Raw genomic sequence first — 24,923 nt, forward strand, 5'->3', positions numbered from 1 at the left:
AAAGAATTAAATTACCCAGTATACATAAAAATATTCAATAATTGAAACTAGAAATTTACAATAAAATTTTTATGGAACTCCATAGTTTACTACTATGATACCAATATGATAAAGAAAAAAAATAGGAGACATTAAACACGATGGTTAAAGCTTTGAAAGATTCGAATGACAAAATAAAACTAATTCCAACAAGCGTAAACAAACTTCTTCATATTCACTTTATTTTTCATTTGAGCAATAATCCAAGGGTGTTTCTGTAGCATTTGTCTGGGACTTGCTCTTTTAGTTGCATCTCTTTCTAAGCAATCATTAATAAACTTTCTAAATCTAGGAGACCATTTAATATTTTTATCAGGTTCATCCTTCAATTCGGGAGAAAATTCTAATATAGCAGACAATAGTTCGAAGGTAGTCAATGATGTCGTGGAATTGGTGTTTTTGCCATCGTTGTCTTCTAGTAGGTTAGAACTGAAGTAAGGAAATCTTCCTTGAGCAACTTCTAACAATGTGAGACCAAGGGACCAAACATCACTAGTAACAGTGTAAGCGTTACCCCTAATTCTTTCTGGAGCCATATAATAAGAAGTACCAGTAAATGTTGTAGCTAAAGAATTCACAACTTCACCTGAAACACCAAAATCACATAATTTAATTTCACCCAACTCATTCAATAAAATATTTTGGGGCTTGATGTCTCTGTGAATGATTTTGTGCTGATGCAAATATGATAAACCTCTTAAAACACTTTCAGCTACTTTACCAATGACTTTTTCACCAATTCTACCGTTCATTTTTTTGACTCTTTTATAAACAGCATCAAGAGATTTTCCTGCCATAAATTCCATTGCAATAAAGATAACACCATCATCTTCATTCATGAAGGTTCCATAATATTTTACGATATTTGGAGATTTACAGACTTTATTATATTGTAATTCTCTCCAAATCTGTTTTTGAACATCAGGGTTTGGATTAGCAGTTATTGTTTTCAAAGCAAATACTGAGTTATGGACATTGTGTTTTAATTTACATTTTGATACACTGCCTCCAGCACCTTCACCAAGAACGTTTAATTCGACAATTTCTTTATTTTTCGATAATATTTTCCAATCTTGTTCTTCTAATTGTTCTAAATCTTTTGAGAATAATTTTTTTATTTCCAATTCAGTTGAGGCTGAAGTCAAAGTCCTAGCATTTGGGTCATCATAATTGGAGGTTATGTTTTGTTGAGAAGAAGAAATATCATTGCCAGACTCTTTTATAATATCAGTTGCAGTGTTCAATGATGCATTGGAAGAATTTGTAACTATTTTTGATATTACATGTTTTTTTGGCTGATTATTATTGTTATTATTAAGTTTGTAATAAGGCATTGCTTGATTATGATTGTAATTACAATTATTGTAAATATTTAAATTATTCATATTTGTATTTAAATCTTCGATTTCTTTGAATTGGCCTCCAGCACTAATATTAAGAGTGCTCTTTTCGCTTATAGTTGTAGTTGGGGTTGGAGAATAAGAGTTGTTAACACTTGAAGTTGTCATTGAATTCACGGTTGAATTTGAAACTGAACTGGACGACAAATAATTATAGGTTGAATTTGAATTGCAATCGAAGTCTTCGTAACTTGAGCTACCTGTTTGTTTAAGCATACCTTCGTGGATATTGTAGCCATTATTATTATTATTAATATTATTATTAGTATTATTATTATTGTAGTTATTATTGGAAGTATTGCTATAGTTATTGAAGTTTTTGTAATTGCTATAATCATTTGTGGAAGCCAATGAAGGTTGGGCAGTATTGAAAGACGCAGATTTGGTAAGGCCAATATTCTGATTAGAAGTGGCTATAAAAGTTGATGTGGTAGTAGATGAAGAGTTAAATGTGGTTTTTATTGGAGGTATTATTTTTTTTTTATTTTTTATGGAATTATTATTAATGGAGCTAGTGCCATTGTTGAGAAAACCAAAGTTATTCTGGTTCTGAGACTGATTTAGATTCAAGTTCAAATTTAGATTTGGTTGAGATTGAGGTTGGCTGTGAAAGTTGGTGTCCAATCGTAGGTTGGGAGACTTTGAGTGGTTGGGCCTAGGGGACACATTCCTGCTTTGAATGAAGGGGTTGTAGGTGTTTAAATTGGACATGGCTGCTGGTGGAAGAAGATGGCACTACTAACAACAGAACAAAAGCTGATTATATTTCTCTTGGAAAAGACCAAAAAATGCTCCACTTCAAAAACAGTCTGAGTCTGCCTCCTCCGCGCCGTGGACGTGGTAACAGTCCACCATTGTGGGTATGCAGCTGGGTGTGTGTATATGCAGAGGGTGAGTTAATGCGCATGCTACGGTTAATGTCCAGCTCTGTTTCAGGAATTCGATCATGTTGGAGAGGAAGTATATGGCTAGGACTGGGGATTCAGCAGCTCAAGTGTCCTTTTTTCTTCTGAGGACCTTGTCAGCTTCCCATACAGTCCTGTCGATGACAGCACCAACAGCAAGAACTCCTCCAACGGCCGAGCAAACACTCAACAAGAAGGAGCCCCAGCTTTTGGCGTACTGTTCTCTATTGATTATTTTGAGTGGAGAAATGTCAAAGTGGAAGAACAACCCTGGGATACCACCTTTGGCGTGCAAAGTGTGAGGGTGATCTTCATCCTTTCCACCCTTCAAGGGCCTGTCGTGGAAAGTGGAGGAAAATTGGTTAGTCTCCAACACCGTGCTATTTAGGAACTCATATCTTGTCGAAACAACTTTCAAGTAGTGGGAATATAGATGATACCTTTCATTTTTCAATGATTTGAAACCGTCTAATGGATGGGACGAGACTTGAATGGTTTTCAACCGATTCAATGAGGCCTTAATTGAACTTTCTGGATCTTCACCAAACGAAAAATGGTTGATTACATGATTGAAGGAAAACCGTTTTGTTTTGTCAAAAAGAGACAAATCATGAATATGTTTCATTGGAGCAGAATGAGATGCACCGGGAGCAAAATGCAAATTACCTGCTATTCTGTTAATACTTGCTTTACCATAGATTCTGCAACCTTCGTTTAATCTTTCATTGATTCTAGTTACGTAGCCTTCTCTTTCACACTGTTCTATTTCTGAACCATCAAAAAATGCCCATCCATTTGCTGCATAGGCTTCCTTAACTTGTTTACAAGTTTGACAACATACTTTTTCTTCCTCGTTTTCAACTTTTTCGTTATTGGATTGATCTTTTGCCCCAAAACATGGACCACAGTAATCATGATCTAAATTGTATTTGTTTAAATACTCAGGAGAGAATTGTTCCAAAAGTTGGTCATCATCAAAACTACCCTGGTTTTGGTTTTGGTTTGGCTTGACTTCAGTTGACGAATCATCATATGACTCTCCAGATCCAATTTGCAAGTCTTCTGAAGCAATATTTTTTCCATTTAAATCCAATCTTATCTTCTTGAACCCATATTGAGCAACGTCTAGTTGTAGTTCACCACTAACGTCCATTATATCCAAAGTCAATAAATCACAAGGTAGATTTGGAAAAGTTATATCAACATTAATATCCAATCTCTTTGCACGATCTCTATCGACAACTAATTCGGGTCTTATGACAATTGTTCTAAATTCATTCCAATCATTGATTATCAAACAAACCACAAGGATAAAGCAAACCAACGTTACAATTCCACCAGAAGTAGTTCTAATTCTGGCATCTTCCACTGTCTTTGCAAAGGCATCAAAGTTGACCAATTTATTCCTCGATGTTATCATTTTGAATCTCTCGGTTGAAAAGAAGAAAACGCTATGTTGCAGGTTAAACCACTCGAAAAAGAAGGAATACAGGATCTGAAATAAGATATTAAATCAAATGAAAAAATGGAAAACAAAATGCTAGAAAAATTTCTGAAATATTGAAAGCTAATGGAAAACTCAGAAAACTTGAGTGACCTATAGAAATAATACAAGTGTTGTTCTTACTTGGAAAAGTTCCAACCCACTAAGGTGGTATCTGAATCAAATATAATACCTGCATCACACCACAGAGGATCACAGTAGAGCACGTGCCTTGCATCACGCGTATATCACGTTTTGATTATTTCTGTTTCAGGATGAAATCGGAAAGTCCGCGAGTGCGCCAGAAAAAACGCAACATGTCACGCGACGTAGCGGCATTATCGTGCGTACTTCTGCAGACCCGCGTGGGTGGTTTTGTGATGCTGGATGATGAAAATCGCTGGGGCATCAGAAGCTTTTTCAGCATTTTCAGCACTTTCAGCAGCACTTTCAGCAGCACTTTCAGCAGCATTTCGATATATATCCTCATAGCCATCTTTACACACATTTTCAGAAGGGTGCTTCCAGTTCCATGCTTCTTCTCTGCCTGTTTCGTTAGTTCAATATATCAGCATCATCTTTGGTGTTTATTTTCTGCTTTTCAATTCACTATCATTGATTCAATTTTTGGCTTATCAACCTATTTCTCATCTGATTGCTCAATTTAACTCAACACATTCCAATTCTTTCAATTCAATTCTTATTGTTTTTACCTATCCTGCTTTGTTGGTTTCTTTTGCTTTTGTTTCAATTCTTTCATCTATTAATTTACCAGTTCTATCTCTACAACAATGTTTTTCATTCCTGTTAGAAGATTTACTTTGAAAAAGCTGCTTTTTTTAATCGCTTTGCTATTTATCTTAATATTTTTAATAACAAAATCAAATAGCCTCATATCGTTCAACTTGTCTAAAGTTCTACTAAAGAACCATAATCCCTACTTGGTCAATTACTATGCTATACATAATCACGATAACCAATATTTTCTGAATTATGATTATAACAATCATAACAACTTTAATAATAAGCTTGTTAGTCTAAGTGATCTTAATAACAATAATAATAACAACAATATTGATCAGCTCAATAACGACTCAACTATACCCAAAAATTATATAATCGATCTTTTATCGAAAAAATTTTTACCTGCTGATTACATTTTAAATTCAAATCACTCTAATCTTGATCAAATTAACAAATTGGTTAAATTAATCAATAAAAACAATATTAATCAATATTTAAATAACTTGCTACTAAATAGAAATGAATTCGATCCAAGGTTAGCTCCTCTTCTAACCTTATCTTATTTCAAAAATCATATTAAAAATAATCTCAATAACAACAACAACAATCATAATAATAATATCAATTTTATAAAAGATTTTAAAGTTCCTTTTAGTTGGAGCTCCTGGGTTGATTTAAATGCAAAATTAAATGTATATAAAACCAAAAGAAACCTATTCTCAAAAAAAATACTTGAATTAACTTCTTGTGAAGATTTTAAATCAAGATATGAATTAAAAAATTATATACCTCCCTTTCCTTGTGAAAATGTAAATATTAATAATTACAACAATTCAATAAATCATGTCAATAATAAAAATAATAATAATATAAAATTTCCCTTTGCCATAACCAACTTTTTTAATGCAAAAATTCACCCTGATGCGAGAGTCATATTTGGTGCTTCTTATCTATTATACTCAGCCCCAATACCAAAACGATTATTCTTCATAAACGCGATCAATAATTCTCTTTCACTAATCTTGCCAACAGATCCAAATTTAAATGATAATGATATAACTTTTTTATCGGAATTCTATATAAACAATGAATTTAAGTATAATATCTTTGATAAAAATAACCAAAATAACAATCATATTGAATGGTATCAATTGATTTTCAACGGTTTAAACTCTCAAAATGAATTGGCTCAATTATCCCACCTATTACTAAATAATAATTATTTATCTATTTCAAATGAATCTACTAATTATCTTGATACTACACGATTAATTAATCAACCACTTCTTACATCAAATAATAGTCACTCATTTTTATCGAAAAGGAAAGACTCTCTTAATCTAAATAAAAAAAGCTTCTTATGGAACACGAGTAACTACTTGAACAACTTGAACAAAAAAATTATTAATAGATATAACTTATCAAATTCAGTAAATGACATTTTTGAAAATATCAAAAAACTAAATAACAGTAAAGATATTTTGGACACTGATTTAGACATTAACTTGAAAAAAACTATCGATCATTCTATTTCAATTAAAAAAAATTTTCCAAAGTTTTTTCATGAAGCAAGTGTTGTAGATAGAGCAGCTGGCGCTCATTATGATTGGAGATTTTTTAATGGATTAGATATTCCTCCAGAAAATCATGGTGCAATTTTGCATCGTTTAACAAGAGCCTGGTTACGATTTTCAGAGAGTGCTGGCTTGAAAACCTGGATAATGCATGGCTCATTACTAGGGTATTGGTGGAATGGTATGAATATGCCATGGGATCAAGATTTAGATGTTCAAGTCACAATGGATTCATTGGTTCACTTGGCTAGAAATTATAATCAAACTTTAGTCATTGATTATTCATTATCTAACACCGAATTATCAATGGGTTTAGGTAGTTATCTAATCGATGTCGGTTCAAGTTTTATTCAAAGAACTAAAGGTAATTCAAGAAATTTGATTGATGCAAGATTTATTGATACAGCAACTGGTTTGTATGTTGATATAACTGCAATTGCTAAATCTCACAAGGGAAATTTATTTATCAAGGAAACTGACGAAAAAAAAACTAAAAAAGTTAACGAGTTAAAACAGGCTTTAGATCCAGAGTACATTACAAAGCACACCATTGAAACAATTAACCAAGACGATTATAACAATCAATTATATGAAATCAATGATAAATTGTATAACAGTAATGAATTATATAACTGTCGAAATAATCATTTTTATTCTTTGGATGATATCAGTCCATTAAAACCAATATATTTTGAGGGAGTCAAGGGATACATTCCAGCAAATTTCAAGAAAATCTTAGAAAGAGAATATAATAAATCTCTACTGAAATATAGATATTGGGGTCATGTTTTTAGAAGAAGTTTAAGGTTGTGGATTCCATTAAAGGAGTGTAGTAACAGGAAAAACGATCAAACATGTCTTAGAGACTCAATTAAAAGTGAAATAACGTTTATACAAACTAAAAATTTCACTATTTTTCACAAAAAACAAATGAACCAAATAATAAATAACAATACAGTACCAGAAATCAATTATGATTATAACCCAGAGCATGAATTTATTGTATTCAAGGACGATCCATGGATAGTGAAAAGGACTAACAAGCTAATAAGCACCATCGTTGATGAATTCAATTTCATTACAGGCTTATAATTTACAGCTGGATTAATTGATAAGTTGAGCATCTGAAAATTCGCTTCTCTTTTCTACTCGCTTATTTGGATTTAGGTTTGAGATAAAAATGGTTTTCATTTTTTGTTGAAAAGTCAGCATTTCAGTAAAGTTACATGAATTGAAATTTAAAGATATATAATGATAGTAAAAATATAAATTACAAATTATGAAAAAATGCAAATGAGAAAACAACCGAAAATATAAAAAATTCAAGAATAATATTGGTTTATTTTAATTTAAAAAGTTTAATTTTTTAAGCTACTAAACATGGACTCAAATTGAAAGGAATAATAACAAGTTTGCAGTTTTTGTTTGAACATAGGTTTTAAATATTTAAATACCCTATTACTTGTTTCATCTGGTTTATTGTGCTTTTTTTTAAGTTTATAATTTTATTAAAAAAGCTTGAATGAATTTTATTTTCAATCACCGACATTTTGTTTTTGAATCAATAGCATATCTGTGTATTTATCTTCAAAATGTCTCCTAATTTCAGATAATAGGGTGTTGATTTTACTTTTTTCTGAAAATATTAAAACTTTTTCATTTACACCACCTTTCCAAAGTTCAATCTAAATAATCCACAGAACGATATAATATAGAAAATAGACTAGCCATTGATCCCAAATCTTCCAATACTATTCTTAACTTATTGTATTTAAGATTTGTATTAAATGAAATGTCATTAAATGATGTATTATTTAAACTAATAATGGTGTTCTAAATAAAAAAAAATACATTTTCCTAAATTTTTTTGTAAAACCTGCCTTTTTTGGAAATTTGCGGGATCTCTTTCCATCAGTAATGAATAAAAACTTTTCATTCAAGATCAAAAAGCTCTCATAGTAAAATATACCATTTGTTGGTACCAATTGCATGATTTGGCACTTTGAGATTGGCTTTCTTCCAGGTTTTAATGGATCGAACTTTCGTTGAAGAAACCATAATTACTAACATTTCAACTATTTAGCTATTTAACTGGTATGTACCATAGTGCTTCTCTATAGAAATCAATTTTTAAATTTGGAGCTTGAGCTCTTAACTGATTCAATCTAAATAAGGAATTCGAAGCTGGCAGCTCGTATTTGATTTCTTTAGTGTTTGGCAATGTTATAACATCTGAACTAATTTGTATAATTGTATCAGGCAACTTCAGGTGAGTAATATTGCTCCATTGTGATAGCCCTTGAGTGCTTTTTAAACGGTTTGATCTTAAATCCAACATCATATCATGTTTGTCTTCAGGCACTAAACTGGGCTGCTTTTTAAACATTGCATTGAAAATGCAATCATTGAAAATGCAATCATTGAAAATGCAATCATTGAAAATGCAATCATTGAAAATCCAATTGATTGCAAAATAATTTGGTTTGTCTTGTTCAATTTTTTCTATTTCATTGCCCTCTAACCTCATAATGGCACAACTATTCAATTCTTTCAATAGTATTAATGTTTTAATTTGGTTTATTGATAGATCCAAATGCTTCAAATTCTTTAAACACTTTAAATTGTTTATTTCTGTTATTTTATTATTACGTAGACCCAATATAGCTAATTTTTCCAAAAATTTGCCTTTTTTTGTGAGCTTAAACTCAGATATGTTGTTGTCTGATAAATTGATATGGCGTAAATTGCCTAAACTCTCAATGTTTTCAACAATCTTTATTTTGTTTTCACAAAGACCTAAAAATGAAAGTTGGGCTAAGTTGTCTAGTTGCTCGATTTTTTCAATCCTATTACTTCCTAAATCTATATTTCTGAGATTAATCATTTGGTTAAAATTTCCAATTTTTGATATAAAGTTATGGCACAACGTAATGCTCTTTAAGTTTAGCAATTTGGAAGCAGGTTTTCCAATACTCCTAATCATACTTTCACACATATTTAATTTTTCCAATTTGGGAATATCTGCAAATGCGTTATTAAAATTATCAATAGGATTATTAGATATATCTAAGATTTTTAAATTTGGTAATCCTCTAAGTTCTGCAATGTTGCTGACCAAATTATGTGAAAGATATAATTCCTCCAAATTCGATAATGCATTTAGATTTGCGATTGATTTGATAGAATTGATTTTTAAATAAAGCTGCTTTATATCTTTAAACTTGGAAACATTATTAATCTTCATAATGGAGTTGTTATTTAGCATTATTTGGACCAATTTGTCACACTGGTTGAAATTTTGGAACGATTTTATTTTATTGAAACACAACTTCAAAGTAACCAAGTTTGTAGGGAATTTCACATTTTTTATAGTTGCAATTCCATTGTGTGATAAATCCAAATACTCGATTGTGTCAGAGAATTGGATATTCTTCAAACTGGGACAGCTGCTGTTTGCCAATTTGAGATGTTTTAAATCCATCAGTTTTAGCACACCGGAATTCATTTTAGAAAAGCACACTCCTTTCAATTCTAGTGTAGTAAACTTGAACGAATTATTGTTGACATATTCATCTGCAAATAACAACTGAAGTTCAATTTTATATTCTTCAGGATAATCAGGTGTGTTGGTTTGATAATGCAATGCAGGACATATGGCATTGCTGGACTGTTTGATGTTATCATAATTAAATTCTATTGTTTCTAGTGATTTTCTTTGTGAAAGCATCACATTTTTGATTAATGATATAAATGTTTTCAAATCTGAAACCGTATTGAATTTAGAAGGCGTTGCGAGAACCTCAGAATATAAGTTTGATCGAAGGAAAATTGACAATTTTTTGATCAGACCTAACACTGAAAACATATTTTGATATTGGTCTATTAAGTTTGGGTTTGAAAGCATCATATTAAGATATATATTTCTGGAATACCTATTGAAATATTCATTAAACACTGCAGCATCTGCCAGTGACAATGTTAGGATATGATTGGGAGTGATTTGGTCATTTATAATACGAAGATAACGACCAGGAAGGTGAGACTTTAGTTTGATGTTTTTAAAGATAAGTTGCAAAGAAGTTGTTTTAACTAGTGGATTGGTCGAGGAGACAAATAACAATGTTTGGCCAACAGAGTTTGGTGAAAATGGCGTCAAGGATGTGAGGTGGCAATCCGTCCAATAGATTTTGTCTGTCGTTGGCAACCATTTAAAATTTTGATTTAAATAAGTTTTTTAGGATGTAAGTAATATCAAGAATATTTATTGCTCGAAAAAAACAGAGCAAAGTACCTCAAATATATATTGAGGTTTTCGTTTTTAGAGATATATACAATCTGCGCAATTCAAGTAATGTGCATGTAAGTGCATTGATATGCATGTAAAAAACAAACTAATTGTTTTTTTTCTCTTTCATAGCAGCTTTGTGTATTCTATTGCTTTCTTGCTTCTTCAAACCACAGTCTCCTTCTCGATGGCCTTAGAATTGATAAGCTATCTGATCAACTAACCACTTTCATTGATTAGATATGGGATTGTGACATGCAAAAAATTTAGTCAGCATTTCAATGTTCACTGCTTCGTTAGTTAGATTATGTACTTTGGGTAGATTTACAATTTTAATTGCAAAAATTTTTGAAACCTCATTATTACTTTCAGTTGATTTAATCTCCGAAGTTTTGACTAATACATTAAACTTAGATGTGAGGGTATTAACTTTTAAGCTATTACAATTTAATTTGTGTAATTTCAAATAGTTTTGATGATAAATTTTTTGATGGACTTTAAAATAAAAATAACCGATCTGAATTACTTTTAACGCCAACGATGGTTTTTGGAATTTTAATCAAACAACTCAATCTCCATGAAAATGACAGGGCTTGAATGAAATGGAGATCAAAAAACCCAAATGACACAAAACCAAAAACCACTTATATATAAGCTATTATCGCTTGCTTCCTTCTTTCATCTTACTAGTATTGTAAATCAAAGTAATCATATCCATTCTACTTATTTAGAAATTCGTTTTTAATTTTAATCTTCAAGAAAAGCAGTCTGGAACTAATCAAAAAAAGGATGAATGCTACAGATCAAGGAACCAGTAACGCTGAGCGATATGCACTATCAGGATTGGTTTTAGCAGCAATCAGCTTTACAACTGTAATCTCGGCTGGTATCTCGAATGCAAAAGAAGAGGCCTCTACATCTACAACGTACTTTATAGCAAAATGATATCACTTCCTTTTTTTGCAGAAAGCATCCCTGCTGTTCCCATTTTATTGTTATTAGCCATCTTCTCAATTATTTCGATTTTTCTCTCAATTTTCAAAGGTTGGCGTAAAACAGAGGAAAAAACCATTACAATGGATATGATATTTAATAAACCAACAATCCCGCCAGCTTCTCTTTTAGACACCCTTAAAGCTAAACTAAAAAATCCTTTTTTAAAAGAAATTATATCTCATCCAGTTCTCCCAATTGTCAATTCATCTTCGAGAGATAACCCAACTCATGAAATTCCAGAAATGTCAACACAAGAGTTTAATGAAAGATTATTCAAAATTTTTCTCACATAGTTATCAATAAAACCCAATTTTTCCCAAGAGTTATCTCTTAGAAAATCACTTATAAAATTTTCTTATTATTTTGAAAAATGCCCTATGTCATTGCTAATAGATTATGGTTTTCGAACATATGTGTAATTATATAGTCAAGCCTAATGTAATTGAAATTCTAAAGTCCAAAAAATTTGTGATGACAACAAAAAAGGAAAAAATCAAAATTGGTTATTTCTTTGCCAAAAACAAACATCTTTTAGTTGAAAATTTGGCTGCTGTAGATGTTGAACTATTTTCAATGGTTAATAATAAAATCGTGTATAATAGCCAAGCAACAAACCAAATCAACGATATTCACAATAATGAAGTCAATAATATTGAAAATGCGGTAGGTACCACAGATTTGTCGGTTTTAAAAGAAGAACTCCCTAAAGTCGAAATGATCAAGAATAATTTTAAACCATTTTTGAGTTCAGATCACCAGTCAAATTTTTTAGGTTATGTCGAAATATTTTATTCCTCTCAAAGTTTACAAAATCTTATCATAGATTTTCATAAAGAAAACCCAATTTTTCAATTGCAAAATATTTTGGAAGAATATTTTGACATCTATGAAAACATCACTGAAAACTATTTCCGATTTTCTCCGGAAGAACGGTATCTTGTATATAAGATATTAGGAGGATTCGGATGGATCGAATTTTTTTATCTATATTTGCCTATTGAAAAATTATTAGAAATAAACTCTGTGATGACTTTAGCCGAATTCAAAAAAGCCATAAACCAGTTGTTCAAGCATATTTCAGAATATGAAATTCAGAAAATAATGAAAATGAACGTTTCTTTTAAAGGCAATTTTTTTTTGTTTTGTACCAACAGGACATCTCGACACAGTTGCTCTTGCTTTAGAAAAAAGTTAAATTTTTTTATGAAAAGTCGCTAATGGTAAGTTCCCATAAAAATGCTCTTGCCTTTTTGAAATATATAGCTTTGATACCAACTAATTTTTAATGGAAATTGCCTTAAGAGTTTTCTTTTGAAGCAGTTTTACGGTACTTAAATTAATATTAGTATTGCAGGTAAAGGATTTATAAACAAAAATGTAAAAATACAACTTACCAGCAATATTGTGGTTGCATTCTTGCAAATTTGCAAAATACTACAAACAGTTAAACCTTTGTTGGTGGACTTGCAAACAGACCTGTATTTTGCAAACAAACCGTTTCTCACGTGCCCGGTTTACATTTTGTTTTATCAAGTCACGGTATATGGTTGGAATACATTTTGTCTGTAGCCTTAGAATTTCTCTTTCAACATGCATCCACCTGCAGACACTTTCAAGACGATAACGGCAAGAACCACAGCTCTGGTGCAGTATATAAGCAGCACGCTCCTTCCAGTTGATCACTTCTTTATCAACTCTATAATTCTGCTTGAGATCTCATCACAATGTCGACCAATTCTGCTTCTACCTCAAACACACCCAACGATTTTGATTTTATCAAAGCTCTTGAGTTATTTAGACTTACAGGTGCTGCTGCTTATGAGTCTTTTAAAAAAGGCAACACTCAAAGCATCGAACAGACTTTGCTTTCTCTCGCTAACGCCAATCTGCCCCCCGCCACTGAAAAGCCTTATGTCAAACAAAACAAAAAGGTGGTCAGCAAATTATCACAGAGAAAGAATTTGTTCAAGCCAATGAAAGATCGTCATTATTCTCAAAGCAAAACTTTTCCTAACATAATAAGCAAGGATAATGACTATTCCGACGATGATGGTGATGAAGATAACTTTTCAGAAATTCCAACTCCTTCGATGCCTTCTTCCCCAGAATTATATTCCTCATCTAACCCTGTCAACTCTTCTTCTTTTTCATTGAATAACATTTCTAAGTTTTTTCCAATTGTCTATGATGAAAATTATTTTGAATCGTACTCTAATTCCTATATCAGCTTTACCAGCGAAAATCCAACCACTTATCATGTCGTTAAATATTTTGGTTCTTTATTAGAGTCTCATGGGTTTAAATATTTATCTGAGAAATCTAATTGGGGTCAGCTACAATCAGGTTTTTATTATACAACTAGAAATGGCACCTCATTCTCTGCTTTTTCAATTGGTAAAGGTTGGAAGCCAGAAAATGGGGTTGGTTTAGTCGGTTGCCACATTGATGAATTAACTGCAAAATTAAAGCCAAATTCAATTAAACCAAGTGTTGAAGGCTATGAATTATTGGGTGTTTCTCCCTATGCTGGCGCTTTATCTTGGTTATGGTGGGACAGAGATCTACATATCGGTGGTAATGTCTTGGTTAAATCAAATAATAAAGATTCTAAACTTGGGTTTTCAATTGAATCCAAATTGATCAAGTCTCCTCTACCAATCGCCCATATTCCAAGCTTAGCCCCTCATTTTGGTGCTCCCTCCCAGGGTCCTTTTAATTTGGAAACTCAGGCTGTTCCAGTGATTGGTTACTCTTCTGGAGATGATGAACCTGCTACCCTAGAGGAAAAAAGTGCGCCATTATATGGTCGTCATTCCTTGAATTTATTAAGATATATTGCAAAATTGGCTCAAGTTGAGGTTAAAGATATTGTTCAATTAGATTTAGAACTTTATGACGGTCAAAAAGGTACTTTAGGTGGCTTAAATAAGGAATTTTTATTCTGTCCAAGAATCGACGACCGAATTTGTGGTTTTGCTGCAATTCATGGATTAATTGAATATGTAAATAAATCCAAGAGTATTCCCGCAGAGGGCTCTTTTTCTATGGTGACATTATATGACAACGAGGAAGTTGGTTCATTGTCAAGACAAGGTGCTAAAGGTGGATTAAGCGAGTCTGTAATCTCAAGAGTTATCGATTCATTTATTGGGCCAGAAAACAATTATCCCAGTTCTACTTCTGCTTTAAGGTTAACTTACGCCAATTCAATAATATTATCTGCTGATGTTAATCATATGCTTAACCCCAATTTTAATAATGTATATTTGGATAAACATAAAGCATTACCAAACACAGGTGTTTGTTTGTCATTAGATTCCAATGGGCACATGGCTACGGATGTTACTGGTGTTGTAATAATCGAACAAGTTGCTAAATTAAATGATGACAAAATTCAATATTTCATGATCAGAAATGATTCAAGATCGGGAGGCACAATTGGGCCATCAATTTCTTCACAAACCGGGGCAAGAACCATTGATTTAGGTATTCCTGAAATTAGTATGCATAGTATTAGACCAGCAACTGGGTCTAAAGATGTTGGTCTTGGTGTTAAATTCTTTGGTGGATTTTTTACTTATTGGAGAGAAGTCACCGATGCCATTGGTGATTTATAGGTCTTCTAAAATATTAGTAAAAATTTAGAAAATATAAAAAAAACCGAAAAACAATCTTGTTTTATTTATTTTTTTATTTATTTTTTTATTTATTTTTTTTATTTATTTTTTTATTTTATTTTATTTATATATATTCCAAAAGTTAACTATAGATTCTAATATTTTAATTTTAATTTTAATTTTTAGGTTTTGTTTTTCTAATCTCTCTTTTTTTGAATTGAATTTAAATCTCTCAATTTTTTGTTTATTTGTTTTCTCATTTGTTCCGTTCGATAATTTTGAATTTAAGTAAAAGTTAGAATAAAAGTTTTGTTTAAGCTGTGTTAGAGATCTATGTTATTGTAGATATCAAGAGCAGATAGCAAAGAATGTTTAGGTCATTAATACAAAAGGGGTTAAATGTTAAAAACTCCAAGAATTGTTATAACTATTTTTTAAAAAGCCAAATTGTACCAAAGTGTCAATATTCAATTAATTCGTCAGTTCGTATTCCTAAAGCTGGGAAAGCTGGAGCATCATCCAAGGCATTGAGAAGAACACCATTTCCCAATAACAACCACAATGGCAGTAATAACAATGTGGTTATTGAGTTAAGTGAGAATAAGAAAACAAATGAAGCTGATATAAGTAAAAGTAATAATGTTACCAATGTATCGTACTATAAGAATAATCCGAATCTTCCATTGAGTCAAATTTTTGTTTGTACATCAATAACAGTTAGTGAATCATTTGATTTGCCCAAGGTTATTAATATTTTGCATGAAAAGGGATATAAGGATGCCTCGTTTTTGATTCAGGGAGAAGTTGTTCATATCCGATTTCCCAATTATGTCAATTCCTCTAGTAGTGATATCAGTTCAAGTGGAGTTTCTGATACAGAAAATGAAACATCAGGTTTGAAATCCGATATCATGATATTACTAAATGGAACAGTTGTTGCCTGGGGTCTTCATGAGAGTTTTTTAATTAAAGAATTTTTGCCATTGATTAAAGAAGGATTTATAAATGAGTATGAAGAATATGAAAGCGAAGAAATGGATTACATTGAGCTAAATGAGGCCAAAGAAAAGGAAAAGAGTTACAATGATAATCATGCCCATGCCCACACTCATAAAAATAACTATGATAGTACGTTGGATGGAGATTTATTGATCATTAGAACATTGAATTCCAACCAAAGGTTGTTGGACAAAGCAGCATTTTCCGCTGGATTGGCTAGATCTACAAGACTTGCAATTCTCGAAAACATGTTGGAAAAATTGATTGGAGAGTCAAGAACCAATACATTGTTGTTGTCAAAGGGTTTATTGAAATTCAAGGCTGACTTAGCAAAGAACAAGGAGATTTTGCAAGTTGTTGGGAGAATGTTGGTTGTTCGAGGAAAGTTGAATTTATATTCTGAGTTGGTTGAGATACCAGACTTATATTGGTCAGAACCAAGTTTGGAAAATTTGTATAAGCAAATTAGCCGAAACTTGGATGTGAGTCCCAGAATCAACATTCTCAACCAGAAATTGGACTATGCCATTGACGAGCAAAGGGTTTTGCTCAGCTCACTCAACGAAGAAAAGGGATCGAGGTTGGAGTGGATTATCATCTACTTGATCATGTTCGAGGTGTGTTTGGAGCTCTTCCACTTCTACGAGCGAACAGTGGAGGAGCGTAAGTTGTCGGTGAAGTTTTCAGCAAAGGACACCCAAGAATAGAAACCGGCTCTATAGAACGTGTATATGTGATTCGTGTAAGTAGTAATGTCTTATTTCCCCTGAGAAGCACAGGAAGCACAGGAAGCACCAAAAGCAGAAACACGAACAGCGCAGGAAGGAAGGCCGCACGGGTTTCCGGTCCCGTGCGTGATCCGCCCACAAAAGCGAGAAATTTCGCAGTGGTGTTTCTGCTGCTTCTGCTGCTTCTGCTTCCACGACTCTGCTGTACAGAATGCTATTGGGAAGAAGAGTGGCACCGCAGGTGCTTTCCAGGGCTGGGAGGACCCAGCTCAGGTCGTTTGTATCGCAGAAAGAGGTACGTTTGTTCTGTTTCTGCTGCTGTTTACTCAAGGACTACAATACTGACATTACCTCCATCTTTTAGCCATATGAAACTGTCACTTTGTCTAATGGAGCTCGAATTATCACAAATCCCTTGCCCAGTCATTTTTCATGTTTGGGTGTATATATCAATGCTGGCTCAAGGTATGAGCCCGAAGCACTTGTTGGCACATCCCACTTGATTGACAGATTGGCCTTTAAAACCACTGCCTTCAGTTCTGACATGGATATCAAGTCTGCTTTGGAATCCTTGGGAGGGAACTATATGTGTGCATCGTCCAGGGAATCGCTCATGTACCAAGGGTCTGTCTTTAACGAAGGAGTAGAAGAAATGTTTAAACATTTTGCCGATACCATAACCTCACCTCTTTTGCTCGATGAAGAGATTGAGGAGCAAGTCAATATCGCATACTACGAAATTAGTGAAATCAACAAGAAACCTGAAGTTATCTTGCCAGAAATTTTCCATTCGACTGCTTTTAGTAATAAGACCTTGGGTTCTCCATTATTATGCCCAGTTGAAAACTTGCCTAATATTAACCATAATTTGCTTTACAACTACAGAAGCCTATTTTTCAAGCCTGAAAATACTGTGTTTTCCTTCATCGGTGTTGACACTGATAATGCATTGAAACTAGTTGAAAAATACTATAGTAACAACTTGGAAAACAAAGGAAACTTTGAGTCTTCTAACATGGGCTTGCAAGTGAATAAGGATTATGCTCATTATACTGGTGGCGAAACCTCGTTGCCCTCAATTCCAAATCCTGCCAGTCCCCAGAAATTCTCGTATCTCCACATTGGTTTTGAAGGGCTTTCGATCGACGACCCAGATATCTATGCTGCTGCCATTTTACAAACTTTGCTAGGTGGTGGTGGTTCCTTCTCTGCTGGTGGCCCAGGAAAGGGGATGTACTCGAGATTGTACACACAGGTGCTCAACCAGTATGGCTACATTGACAATTGCGTAGCATTCAACCATTCGTACATTGATTCCGGTTTGTTTGGTATTTCTGCGTCGTGTTTGGAGAATGCTGAACCGTACTTGGTGGAAATAGTGTGTCGTGAATTGGCTCACACCTTTGAAGATGGCAAACAAGGTCTAAAGCCTAAGGAGTTCCAAAGAGCCAAAAACCAGTTGAAGTCCTCGTTACTCATGAATTTGGAAAGCAAAATGGTGGAGCTTGAGGATATTGGAAGACAGGTGCAAATACTCGGCAAGAAAACACCACTCTTCGACATCATTGGCAAAATCGAAGCTGTGTCGTTGCAGGACGTCAAGAACGTAGCCAAAAGAATCCTCACAGGCAATGCTCAAAACAAGGGCAATGGCACTGGAAGACCAACCATTGTTCTCCAAGGCAACAGAGAGGCCTTTGATGATGTGGAAGGCACCTGCAAACGCTACGGGTTGGGACGCTTCACACCCAGCGAAAGCACCAAAGAACCAAAGAAGAAGTGGTTTTTCTGAGTGAATAGCAGCCTCTTGTACATAGCTATCGACGTAGACAGAGACAAGGACAGCACTGTCTGCTCTTTTCCCTCTCTTCCTCTCTTCCCTCTAATCCACCATGATCCATTCCACTCATCGCTGATTCCGTCCGCTCCAAAACAAAAACATAAATAAACATCGCTGTGATACCAAAAGACTCCATCTTTGGTCTGATTCCTGAGAACCAAACGAATGCAATCTCTGCTCACCAACTGGATCTGGTAACTTTAGTTCTGTCTGTTCTTTGCTCGCTATCCCTTCGTTCTCTGCTTTGTTATCCACAGGTTGCTCTGCTTTTTCTTTGTTTACTCCTATAACTGCTGCCCAACATTTGTATCATATCACTTCCACATTCTCCATCTCCATCTCCATCTCCATCTCTATTTCTATCTCTATCTCATCTCCAATCATACATTCACTGACTCGTTATTTCCCTGTTTTTTTAGTCTTTTTTTCATGAACCAATCCTATAATGACTACCAATAATGAAGACATAGAATTCGATTCCCACCAATGGGTCTGGCTACCTGATCCTAAATTGACTTTTGTCAAAGGTTTCGTCACTGAAAAATTGGAAAATGACAAAATCAAAGTGAGGTGTAGCGACGATGCTGACAGAATTGTCGACTCTTCCATCACTCAGAAGGTAAATCCTCCAAAATTTAATAAAGCTGATGACATGGCTGAATTAACCTACTTGAATGAACCATCGGTCCTCAACAATCTTGACAAGAGATATAAAGACGACTTGATTTACACCTACTCTGGTTTGTTCTTGGTAGCCATCAATCCCTATCTAAATATTCCAATCTATGGTCCTGACTACATAAATATCTACAACAATGGTCACTCTGATTCCACTACTAAAGATGTCAAGGCCAAACCTCATATTTTCGCTATAACTGACTTGACTTATAGATACATGCTACAGAAAAAACAAAATCAATCTATTCTAGTCACTGGTGAATCTGGTGCCGGTAAAACTGAAAATACTAAAAAAATCATCCAATACTTAGCCTCAATAACGCTGACCAACAATAACAATCCTCTAAAGCAAAACCCTTCAAATTTATCAATCTCAAGTTCTTTTCCCACTTCAAATCAGTTCACTACTTTTGAAGAACAAATCATCCAGGCAAATCCAATACTAGAATCCTTCGGTAATGCTCAAACTGTCAGAAACAACAATTCTTCAAGATTTGGTAAATTCATCAGAATCGAGTTCGCCGATGATGGTAAAATATCCGGTGCCAACATTGATTGGTATCTTCTAGAAAAATCAAGAGTCATAAACCAATCGCCTCAAGAACGTAACTACCATATTTTTTATCAACTATTGCTAGGTCTTTCCAAAATCGAAAAGGAAAAATTGTTCTTAAACATCGATATAAGATCTTTTAATTACTTGAAAAAAGGAAACTACACAATCCCCAATGTAGATGATAAGAAAGAATTCAAAAACTTGCTTTATGCTTTCCAAGTCATGGGTTTTGATAAAAATGATTATTGGGAAATTTTTAAAACAATCGCTATCATTCTACTTATTGGCAACATTGACTTTATTTCTCAAAAATCTGAACAGGCTAATTTTTCAAAAGATTCTCCAATTGACAATATTGCCAATTTATTAGGTATCAGTTCATCCGATTTTACAACCGCCATTTTGAGACCAAAAGTTAAAGCAGGCAGAGAATTTGTAACTCAGTCAAGAAATGCCTCTCAAGCCAAGTTCTCTCTTGATGCTTTATCAAAAAGCTTATATGAAAGAACCTTCAAATTTATCGTTGATCAAATCAATGATAAGTTGGATCATTCTCTAAACTCTTCCAACTTTATCGGCGTACTAGATATTGCTGGTTTTGAAATTTTCAAAAAAAACTCCTTTGAACAATTATGTATCAACTATACAAATGAAAAACTTCAACAATTTTTCAATCATCATATGTTTGTTTTGGAACAAAATGAATATATAAAGGAAAACATTAACTGGAGATTTATTGATTATGGCCATGATTTACAAGGAACAATCGATTTAATCGAATCCGCTCAAAATCCGATTGGTATTTTCTCAATTCTTGATGAAGAATGTATTGTTCCAAAAGCTTCTGATCTGTCTTTCATTCAAAAATTAAATAAAGTTTTAGATCATAAATCTGATAAATTCACGAAAGGAAAATTTTCTGACGGTTTTATTTTAAAACATTACGCCGCAAATGTCGAATATTCAACAGAAGGTTGGTTGGACAAAAATAGAGACCCATTAAATGAAAACGTTGTTGAATTGATGACAAATTCAGCTAATAACCATATGGTTTCTCTATTCAACAATGACATTTCATCCAATTCCACTAAAAATTCTCTGACAAAAAAGGGTATGTTTAGAACGGTTGCTCAACGTCATAAAGAACAATTGAATAACTTGATGAATCAATTATCCGATACATATCCTCATTTTGTTCGTTGTATAATTCCAAATAATAAAAAGAGAGCTCACGATTTTGATAAAAAACTAATTCTTGAACAGTTAAGATGTAATGGTGTCTTGGAAGGTATTAGAATCGCAAGAGCTGGTTATCCCAACAGAATCTTCTTTAAAGAGTTTTTCCAAAGATATGAAATTCTTTCAAAAAAACTGTATTTATTATCAAGTGATATGAAAAAAAACTGTGAATTGATTTTATCTGCAATTCACCTAGATTCTGCCTTATATAATGTTGGTTTGACAAAGGTTTTTTTTAAAGCAGGCGTTTTAGCAGATTTAGAATCCAAAAGAGAGGATAAAATCAAATATATTTTCACGGATTTTCAGGCAGTTGCAAGAGGATGCATTAAAAGAAGATTAATAAAATACAGAATTGAAAAAATTCAAGCATCTCAAGTCTTAATGAAAAATTTATTAGTATATAATGAATTGAAGAAAAACCCATGGTATGATTTACTTATCAAACTAAAACCATTATTGTCCTCTTCAAAGCAACAACAAGAAAAGCAATTGTATAATGAGCAAATTAAAAATTTAAAAAACCAACTTACAAAAATAGAAAAAGAAAAAACTACAACTCGAAAAAGTTTCCAAGAGCTTCAAAAAGAATATGCAAAAATTGAGGATGTTTTGGCAACGGAAAGAGACTTATCCACCTCAAAGGAAAATTTACTACAAAAAACAAAAAAGAAAGAAATTGAACTCACCACTGAACTAGAAGAAAAGACAAAAGAACTCAATAAGCTTCGAACCAGCTATGAATCGTATTCCAAAAATAAAAATACCCTAGAGTCTAAAGTTGAAAACTGGAAAAAAGAAGTGACAGATCAAAAAAAAACAATAGCTGTCTTAGAAAAGGATAAAAATAAAATGAAAATGAAACAAAATGCAATGGAAAAGGAACTCAGAAATTTAAAAGATAATACTACAACAAGCACAAGAAATTTTGCTATTATAAAAGATGAGGTTGCTGAATTGAAAGCAAAGATTAGACAAAAGGATAGTCTGATTAGAGATTTAGAATTTCAACTTAGAAACGCAAATAAAGATCTTGAAAAAAAATTTGCATCACCTTCTAGAGAACTTGAAAAAGCGAACCAAAAAATTTCACAATTAATGGAAGAAAATAGTTTTCTTACCAACAAAATAAAGAGCATTGATCAACCCGTCATAGAACTAGATTCTTTGAAAAAACAAGTTGCTGAATTGAACTTAACTATTGAAAAATTGGAAACCGAAAAGAATGATTTAGATAATAATTATAAATCGGCAGATAAAAATATCGAGGCATTGAAATTGCAATACAAAAATCTTGAACGAGAAGCGACAGAAGCAAAAAATTTGTTAAAGGTGAAAATTGCAGATGATATTAAATTTGAGCGTGGAAGGCAGAAACATAATTCAGAGTTGATGGAGTTAAAACATAAAATAAAAGAGGCAGAGTCTTGCCTTAAAACAGAAAAAGAAAACACAGCTGATTTGACTTCCAAATTAAATTCTATAACCAGAGAATACGACTCATTGGCTCAAGAGAAGAAAGAGTTTGATAGAAAAATCACTGAACTAAATGCTAAATTTGATCTTCGTGCAAAAACATATTCTAATGATGATTATGAGCAATTAAAAGCAGCCCAGAAAAAATTAATTGATGAATTTGCCTCTGTTAAACTTCAATTAAATGAACAAAGTGCTTTGGTGAGAAAAGGATCTTTGGAAAATTCGAAAATGACCGATGAAATGAAGGTTCTTAAAACCAGACTTGCCTCAGAAGCATTTGACAATCAAAAACTTACTGCACAATTAGAAAAAATCAAGCTTTCAGGCGGTAATATAGACTCTTCTATTTTGAATAATCAATCAAGTGATACTGATTATGCTAAAATTCAAACATTATTAAGAGAAAATAGAGATCTTAAACAAAGTCTTGAATTAGAAAAAAAGGCAAGTAAAAGAGCAGAATTAGAACTTCAAAAACAAGCCACTAGTTTAAATTCTGAAATAGCATCCAGGGGATTGTCTATGTTGAACAATCAAATTTCATTGCCACAAGTACCAGTAGATTCTGCTTATAAAGTCAAATATGAAAATTCCGAAGCTAGGGTTAAATTGTTAGAAAGACAAATGAAAGAGGTTTCTGGTCGCAGATTGCCCCCTCTTCCTCTAAAAGATAATCAAAACATCATAAATCAACAAGAAAGTTCAAATTCGGAATTAATAAAAGTTTATCAGGATGTCTCTAAACAACTACGAACTACTAGAGAGGAGCTAGCCAAATCAAAACAAGAAATTTCCAGGTTGAAAAAATCTGCAGAAGCTCCGGCAAATAAATATTTCAATGAGAAAAAGAGTAAGACAGAAACAACTACATTTTTATTGAAAGAAGAATTAATCACAACTCAATTAAAGTTAGAAGCTTCTCAAAATAAAGTTGAGGATTTAGAGAAATCTATTAAATTGTTCAAAAGTCGTTCAGAAGATTATTTTTCCAAGTTGGAGGAGGCAGAAACTATTGTAAAGGCATGCCATAGATCTGAAAAATACGCAAGGGACGAGTTAAAAGAGGCCCAAGAAATGTTAACTGCGTTGAAAAGTAATACAAAAGATGTTGACGCTGTAAAAGCCAAGTTGCATATTAAAATATATAAATTAGAAGCTGAAGTTGGAAATAAGCAAGCTGAGATTGAAAAGCTATTGAATAATCAAACAACACTAACAAATGAATTAGAAAGGTATAGATATCTGTATATTACGGGAAATAAATATAACAACCGTGATAAGCAACTTGAAGATTTAAATCAGAAATTGGCTCAATCTTTAGTCACCGAAACAACACTTCAAAAAGAAATCAAAAGGCTTCAATTACAGTTAGATAATTCCTTGGGTGAAAAACAAATTTTAGATGATCAACTAAATAAATGGGAAAGTGACAAGGTTTATTACGAAAATTTGATTCAACAGTTAGAAGCCACTGGAAACATTCATAATCAGAGTTCTCAAGATAAAAAGGCTAAATTGGAAGCAGCAATATCACAATTTAGTGCTTTAAATACATCTTTAGAAGAGTTGATGAAAGAAAGAGATACATTACAAAGTGATAAAAAAAATCTTGAACTCAGAATTTCGGAAATATCATCTCAATTTCAATCGTATTTAACTGAAAATCAAAATATGGGAGATGCTAATTCCGGTTTGGTATTACTTCTTGAAAAGCAAAAACGAGAAATTAATGAATCTAAAAAAGAAATACTCGAATTACGTTCTTCATCATCTATGAATAAAGAAAAACTCAATAAAGAAAAACAAAATGTTCAAATGGTCTTACAAGAAAACATTGCGTTGGAAAAATATATCAAACAATTGCAATCCAGAGTAAAAAATTTGCAAAGAGACTCAATTTCTTCAAATGATACATTTTGGCGAAACAGAATGGAAGAATTGGAAAAAAAAATGGGAGAAATAAATGAAATTAAGTTTGAATCCAGTAAAAGCTCAAGAGCTCTAGAAACAACAATTAAGGATCTTCAAACTCAATTAGAGCTAGAAAGTCATTCATTGCAGAAAGTGAGAGAAGAAAAGAAAACAAATGAAGAAAAAATTTCAAGACTAATTCAGAAGTTAGAAGAGTTGCAAAAAAGAGATGAAAAGTCTCAATTGTTACTCAAGAGGGCTGAAAGAGAAATTAACTCTAAAAAGGAAAATTCTTTAAGACTAGAGAAAGAATTACTTGATTGGAAAGCAAAATTTGAATTAGTTCTGCAAAAAAAATCAAAAGCTGGAAGAGCCTTTAGCTCGTTATACCGATCTTCTTCAAGATCAAATTCATCTCTTAATACCAATAACAATTAATTTTTTTTAATT

General features: G+C 32.7%; 9 protein-coding genes across 9 annotated transcripts; 6 read left to right on the forward strand and 3 right to left on the reverse strand.

The window, feature by feature from the left end:
- Nucleotides 1–179: 179 nt before the first annotated feature.
- On the reverse strand, nucleotides 180–1,373 carry ASCRUDRAFT_37908 (Pkinase-domain-containing protein; the record flags this gene model as incomplete). Its single annotated transcript, XM_020190809.1, has 1 exon — nucleotides 180–1,373. One exon carries the CDS (start codon nucleotides 1,371–1,373, stop codon nucleotides 180–182), a length of 1,194 nt encoding a protein of 397 aa, XP_020045556.1.
- Nucleotides 1,374–2,163: 790 nt separating this feature from the next.
- ERV46 (retrograde cargo receptor ERV46) lies at nucleotides 2,164–3,933 on the reverse strand. The gene has a single exon (XM_020193815.1). It carries the CDS (start codon nucleotides 3,762–3,764, stop codon nucleotides 2,430–2,432), a length of 1,335 nt encoding a protein of 444 aa, XP_020045557.1. The 5' UTR covers nucleotides 3,765–3,933; the 3' UTR covers nucleotides 2,164–2,429.
- Nucleotides 3,934–6,103: 2,170 nt separating this feature from the next.
- On the forward strand, nucleotides 6,104–7,048 carry ASCRUDRAFT_22958 (uncharacterized protein; the record flags this gene model as incomplete). The annotated part of the gene is made up of 2 exons (XM_020189764.1): nucleotides 6,104–6,675; nucleotides 6,763–7,048. Coding segments are annotated over 2 exons (858 nt in total), but the record flags the coding sequence as incomplete, so codon positions are not given.
- A 1,075-nt stretch (nucleotides 7,049–8,123) lies between these two features.
- On the reverse strand, nucleotides 8,124–10,012 carry ASCRUDRAFT_49644 (leucine-rich repeat domain-containing protein; the record flags this gene model as incomplete). The annotated part of the gene is made up of 1 exon (XM_020191076.1): nucleotides 8,124–10,012. A coding segment is annotated over one exon (1,784 nt), but the record flags the coding sequence as incomplete, so codon positions are not given.
- Nucleotides 10,013–11,822: 1,810 nt separating this feature from the next.
- ASCRUDRAFT_9647 (uncharacterized protein) lies at nucleotides 11,823–12,712 on the forward strand (the record flags this gene model as incomplete). The annotated part of the gene is made up of 2 exons (XM_020195210.1): nucleotides 11,823–12,539; nucleotides 12,611–12,712. The coding sequence occupies 2 exons, from the start codon at nucleotides 11,823–11,825 to the stop codon at nucleotides 12,710–12,712; spliced, it is 819 nt and encodes a 272-aa protein (XP_020045560.1).
- An 804-nt stretch (nucleotides 12,713–13,516) lies between these two features.
- Nucleotides 13,517–15,043, forward strand: APE1 (metalloaminopeptidase APE1; the record flags this gene model as incomplete). The annotated part of the gene is made up of 1 exon (XM_020190822.1): nucleotides 13,517–15,043. One exon carries the CDS (start codon nucleotides 13,517–13,519, stop codon nucleotides 15,041–15,043), a length of 1,527 nt encoding a protein of 508 aa, XP_020045561.1.
- Nucleotides 15,044–15,747: 704 nt separating this feature from the next.
- Nucleotides 15,748–16,692, forward strand: MRX10 (Mrx10p; the record flags this gene model as incomplete). Its single annotated transcript, XM_020189451.1, has 2 exons — nucleotides 15,748–15,827; nucleotides 15,891–16,692. Coding segments are annotated over 2 exons (882 nt in total), but the record flags the coding sequence as incomplete, so codon positions are not given.
- Nucleotides 16,693–16,981: 289 nt separating this feature from the next.
- On the forward strand, nucleotides 16,982–18,562 carry MAS2 (mitochondrial-processing protease subunit alpha; the record flags this gene model as incomplete). The annotated part of the gene is made up of 2 exons (XM_020194703.1): nucleotides 16,982–17,065; nucleotides 17,135–18,562. The coding sequence occupies 2 exons, from the start codon at nucleotides 16,982–16,984 to the stop codon at nucleotides 18,560–18,562; spliced, it is 1,512 nt and encodes a 503-aa protein (XP_020045563.1).
- A 493-nt stretch (nucleotides 18,563–19,055) lies between these two features.
- Nucleotides 19,056–24,911, forward strand: MYO1 (myosin 1; the record flags this gene model as incomplete). Its single annotated transcript, XM_020194708.1, has 3 exons — nucleotides 19,056–24,022; nucleotides 24,182–24,252; nucleotides 24,307–24,911. The coding sequence occupies 3 exons, from the start codon at nucleotides 19,056–19,058 to the stop codon at nucleotides 24,909–24,911; spliced, it is 5,643 nt and encodes a 1,880-aa protein (XP_020045564.1).
- Between the last annotated feature and the right edge of the window lie 12 nt (nucleotides 24,912–24,923).

The sequence above is a fragment of the Ascoidea rubescens genome (genome assembly GCF_001661345.1).
Source record: "Ascoidea rubescens DSM 1968 unplaced genomic scaffold ASCRUscaffold_13, whole genome shotgun sequence".
Taxonomy (NCBI): domain Eukaryota; kingdom Fungi; phylum Ascomycota; class Saccharomycetes; order Ascoideales; family Ascoideaceae; genus Ascoidea; species Ascoidea rubescens.

Coding starts and splice junctions, on each gene's coding strand:
- ERV46 (XM_020193815.1), bottom strand. CDS start 3,764: ATGATAACATCGAGGAATAAATTGGTCAACTTTGATGCCTTTGCAAAG.